The sequence below is a fragment of the Sceloporus occidentalis genome, unplaced genomic scaffold, assembly GCF_023333645.1.
Source record: "Sceloporus occidentalis isolate IW3139 unplaced genomic scaffold, rSceOcc1.0.p SCAF_3, whole genome shotgun sequence".
In the NCBI taxonomy this organism is placed as follows: domain Eukaryota; kingdom Metazoa; phylum Chordata; class Lepidosauria; order Squamata; family Phrynosomatidae; genus Sceloporus; species Sceloporus occidentalis.
The window spans coordinates 246,618,991-246,623,752 of NW_028316983.1; the positions used below are offsets into that span (position 1 = coordinate 246,618,991).

Genomic DNA, 4,762 nt, shown 5'->3' on the forward strand with positions numbered 1-4,762 from the left:
GACAAGTTTGCCTTAAGGTCTCCATAAGTCAAAAATGACTTGGAGACACACATCTGGAATAGACAAAACGCCTGGGTCAAGATTTAAGGAGGGAGTGTGTCTCATTAAAGCAGGAAAAGCAACCATGGATTTTGCAGAGTGATTAAGAGGAGGGAGCCCAAAGCTGGTGATAAGAATGAAGAAGAGGCAAGCAGTGAACCCACCGATAAGCAGCTTTCCTTGTTGTGGGTTCAGAACAAAACCATCTTCTATCTTTGTTCATGCATTCACCTCTTGTAGGGCAAGATAGGCATACATACGTCAGTTCTGAGAAACTCACTTTTGCTCATTTCTTTATATTTATAACCCCCAAATAAAGGACAGTGGAACCCCTTTAAATCTACATGCATAGATCGCACACCCCTGCTTGGCATAGCATATGAATAAAATTATTCTGTTTATTTAGTGTATGTATATTCATATTTTAGCATTTTATAAGTAAATAACATTGTTCAAATTAGAACAGTTTTGTTTAAGTAAAATCAATATTGAACTCAACACGTTTTGAGCCAGTGTGGCCCAGTGGTTTCAGTGTTGGATGCTAATTTTGGAGACCAGGGTTCAGTTCCCCACTCAGCCATGAAACCCACTGGGCGATCTTGGGCAAGTCACACTCTCGGCCTCAGAGGATGGCAATGGCAAACCTCCTCTGAACAAATCTTGCCAAGAAAAGCCCATGGTGAGTCCTCCTTAGGGTTGCCATGTCAAAAATGATTTGGAGGAGGCACAACCATTGCAAACAAACAAACAAAACCAAACAGAAACCAGATGCAGAAAACCAACTTTATTGAAACCAACCAAAAAAGAAAACTTGCCGACAACTCTTTCCAGTCCCATTCTTTTTTACACTTTTCCAACGTGGAGATGTTTTCTAGTTTGCTCAACTTTTTCCAACTTTGGAATCACTCCTACTCTCTCCTTTTAGGATCTAAAAAAAGGAGATCCAAAACTAGATGGAGCGAACCGGCAGAAAGTAGTGAACCGGGCCCCCCAAAAAATGGAGGGACGCGTAACAGTAACGACCAACTTAAAAGCAGCACAGGCTTTGCTTTCCAAGAGCGTCACCAACGGGGCGAACAGGCCAACTCTTCCAAAGGGGTGGATGGTGCACTTTCCAATCTTCTTCACTTGGATGCGGCTCCTTTCTCCGGACTGGCGGAGGGCAGGGGCTCTTTGGCGGGGGCCGTTGGGGTGCCTGCGTCGGGGCCCTTGCAGATGGTGATTGGGACGGCCTTTGCCTCGGTGGGCGGCAGGGCCATGCGGGGGGCTTCTAAGCAGAGGCGCCCTTCGTCGGGGCTGAAGCAGCAGGTGAGCGCCTGGACGTTGGCATCATCAGGCAGGAGCAGCTCTTTGCGCACCTCGCGGTATTCGTGTGAAAGGCAGCCGTCGGCGCTCTCGCTCCTCTTATCATGCTTGGCGCTCACAGTCAGCTTCCTCCCATCCACCTGATTAACACGAAGGAATTAAGAAATAAAATTAATAGTTGGACCTTCATATCCATGGGAATCCGTTCTGGACACACACGCCCCACACAGATACAAAAAACCACGGGACTTCAAGTCCTGTTGTCCATAATGGTAGCACAACACGTACACAGCCACAATGCTGAAATGCGTGGATGGCAAGCCGATGGATGGTGAGGTCCCACTGTATGATGCATTTATACTGTATATGGATTGATATTTCTTAGAGCTTTTGCTGTCATTGCTGATTGCTTCTTGCTTTCCGCCTTAAATTAGAATATCCTGCTATTTTAACCAAAGGGATTTTTTTCTCCAACTGCAAGTCCCAGTATCCCGTTCTCGCATGAGAAATGTTGGTTCTGTTTTTGCTGGTACGGAAAACGTATATACTGTATCTGTGTATTTCAATTTTTAAAATGCTATGGGAAACTTATTTTGAAAGATAAATGCTTAGGTTGGAATCTCCACTAGCAGAATTGAATTGTGTTGCCATAATTAATAATATCATATATATCTTCTCTCTCAATATATGTATATATATATCATTATAGCTAAATAGTACATATACTGTTTTCCATAGTCTGCCTTTTTCAGGACATGACCAACATCTCAGCCATCTGTTCAGGAGGAATTCCCTAAGGTCCTCCATGTTGACCATGCCTAAGAAGCATGGATTCATATTTCTATGAGTGTTTTTAGCTTTGATTTTGGAATGTCCTTCATTTTTCTCAATTGTCCTGCATTTTTGTAGTGGCTTGTCCTCCTTTGTGGTTAGGACAAAAATGGAGGACACGACCAAACCAAAGCTAAAATCACTCATTCGAAATGTAAATGCATGCTTCTTTGCCATGCTCAAAACAGAGGTCCTTTGGGAATTCTTCTAGGACAGAAGTTTCAAAGGTTCTGGAAAAGGAGGGCATCTGGTCCCCCTGACTATACTATTATATACATGGTACTGGTGCATTCATGGATTTTGGTATGCAAGAGGGGTCCTGGAATCAAATCCCGGAAGATATTAAGGTCCCAATGCAATAGTAACAGCAATAATAATAATACCCCTTTTTATTTAAATCCCAGTGGATACCCAGGGCCAACAACAGCAACAACAAATACTGCACTGTGTATAATGGGATTTGAGCATCCATGGATTTTGCCCTGGAGCCAAACCCCAATGGATAACCAGAGCTGCTCACTGCATCATCATCAATGTCATCATCTTATCTGGTTATCCGAACTAAGCCATTATATATAATGGGACTTGAGTTTTGTTATGCAAGGGAGGTTCTGGGACCAAACCCCAGTGGATACTAAGGGCCAATTGTATTATCATTATCACTATTAATACTATTACTATTATTGTTTTTGTGATTATTACTATTATATTGTCATCGTCACCATGACTGGCTCGTTCATCATCAGTCATGCCCAGCCTGGAAGAGGAGGACTCAGAGGATTTGGAGGACTCAGAGGATGGGCCAGAGCCTCTGGGACCTGAGTCTGCAGCCGTGGAGCCTGAGTCCGGCCCTAGCTCTGCTCCAGCGGAGTCTGTGGCCTCTCAGGAGGCTCAGCAGCCCAGTCTCCCTGCGGCAGAGTCTTTGGACTTGGAGAAGGATCAAGGGAGTGTGCCCCCCTTCAGTCGGCATAGAGCCAAAAGGGAATGCCTTCAAAGCTTGTGAAGGCTTTATCAGAAACACACTTTCAATCAGACACACCTGAACATCTGAACACCTGCCCATAGAAGCAGCTGTAGGATGTTTGCCTAGTGGCCAGTGACTTGGGGAAAGTACTCTGTGGCTGGCTCCCTTTGTTCCTTGGACTGAAACCTTGCTTCTTGGGCTGCTGGCCCCTCTTGACTCTCTGGAGCCCTTGACCTTTGGACTGCCTTATCAAGTTGCCTATCTGATGCCCTGGACCTTGGAGGTCTGGGCAAATCCTCTTGGCAATAGATCTGGTGCTTCTGGGCTTGCTTTTGCAGGGTTTGTTTGGGAAGTGAGCTGGTCTTCTTAGCCATTTGGCCACTTTCCTGGACAATCACCATCCTTGTCACTGCTTCACCCATCATCGTGATCATTGACTCCATCATCACCATCATGATCAATGACTCACTGACCCTATCACTGTCATCATCATCATCATCATGGTGACCCCTGACTCCATCCTCATCCTCATCCTGATGACCATTGACTCATCCGTCAGGATCCTCTCCTCCCTCCTCTCCCTGCTTTGTGCCCACCTTGACGGCCATCTCCTCGGGCAGGAAGCCGGCCACCTCGAGGCTGAAGCAGTACCCTTCTCGGGGCTCCCTGTCCATCCGTTCCCAGCGGGGCTGCTGCTGCTGGTGCTGCTGGTGGTGCTGCCTCCTGGGCTCGGGGTCCATCCAGCATCCCAGCCTGGGGTAGGCTTCGGTGAGGACCAGGCGCATCCTCTCCATCTCCTGCAGGTGGCCCTGCATCTCCCCCAGCAGCTGGTCCAGGAGGCTCCGCGGAGGGAAGCCCACCGGAACGTACTCCACCAGAGAAGAGGGAGAGCCCCGCCAGGAAGGGCCCCCGCGGGAGGAGGAGGAGGAGGAGAGGGGCCAGGGGAAGCTGGCCATGGAGATGGAGGAGGGCCCTGGCCTTGGCTGAAGACCAAGAGGAGGGGGAAGACTGGCTGCAAGGGAAGAAGTCTCAGGGCTCCGAGGAGGAGGAGGAGCCCTTGAAGCCCGGGCCTCAGGCTCCGCCCCTTTCTTGCCATGCTTTTGCAAACTCTTTGCAAAGACTCTGAGTGCCTCCAGCCTGATGACTTTTGGAGAGTCTAGTTTTCTTCTGCATAGGACTCGGGGGGGGGGGGATTGCCCCCCTGGACCCTCTGCCCCTTTGCCATGCTGCCAGGCATCTTGGCCAATGAAACCCCTTTGCAAACCGGTGGGCTGCTTTGCATAAGTACCCAGCATCATTTTGGGAGAGTCTAGCTTTCTTTTGCAGAGGACTCTGGAGGCCACCCCCTTCCCTTCCCTTCCCTTCCCTTCCCTTGCCTTGCCTTCCCTTCCCTTGCCTTGCCTTTCCTTGCCTTGCCTTGCCTTGCCTTGCCTTGCCTTGCCAGGCACCTCTGCAAAAACATATAGCCATGAAAACCCCTTTGCAAATCGGTGGGCTCTTTTGCAGACTCTGGAGTGCCTTGCCTAGCCTAGTTTTCTTTTGCAGAGGACTCTCTCTGCCCACCGGAGACCACCCCCTGGCCATGCATGCCATGCACATTTGCAAGAAAACGTCCTTTGTAAA

The 4,762-nt window shown here is 48.6% G+C and overlaps 1 protein-coding gene across 1 annotated transcript; it reads right to left on the reverse strand.

Moving 5' to 3' along the window:
- Window positions 1-808: 808 nt before the first annotated feature.
- Window positions 809-4,471, reverse strand: LOC149317728 (uncharacterized). The gene is made up of 2 exons (XM_089518092.1): window positions 3,736-4,471; window positions 809-1,484 (listed from the first exon to the last, which is right to left on the reverse strand). Exons 1-2 carry the CDS (start codon window positions 4,435-4,437, stop codon window positions 1,164-1,166), a joined length of 1,023 nt encoding a protein of 340 aa, XP_089374218.1. The 5' UTR covers window positions 4,438-4,471; the 3' UTR covers window positions 809-1,163.
- Window positions 4,472-4,762: the final 291 nt, after the last annotated feature.

Bases quoted from the DNA above. Each gene is read 5' to 3' on its own strand.
- LOC149317728 (XM_089518092.1), bottom strand. From the start codon at position 4,437: ATGATGCTGGGTACTTATGCAAAGCAGCCCACCGGTTTGCAAAGGGGT. The intron at 1,485-3,735 runs GTGGGCACAAAG...CGTGTTAATCAG, and splicing joins CCGAGGAGATGGCCGTCAAG to GTGGATGGGAGGAAGCTGAC.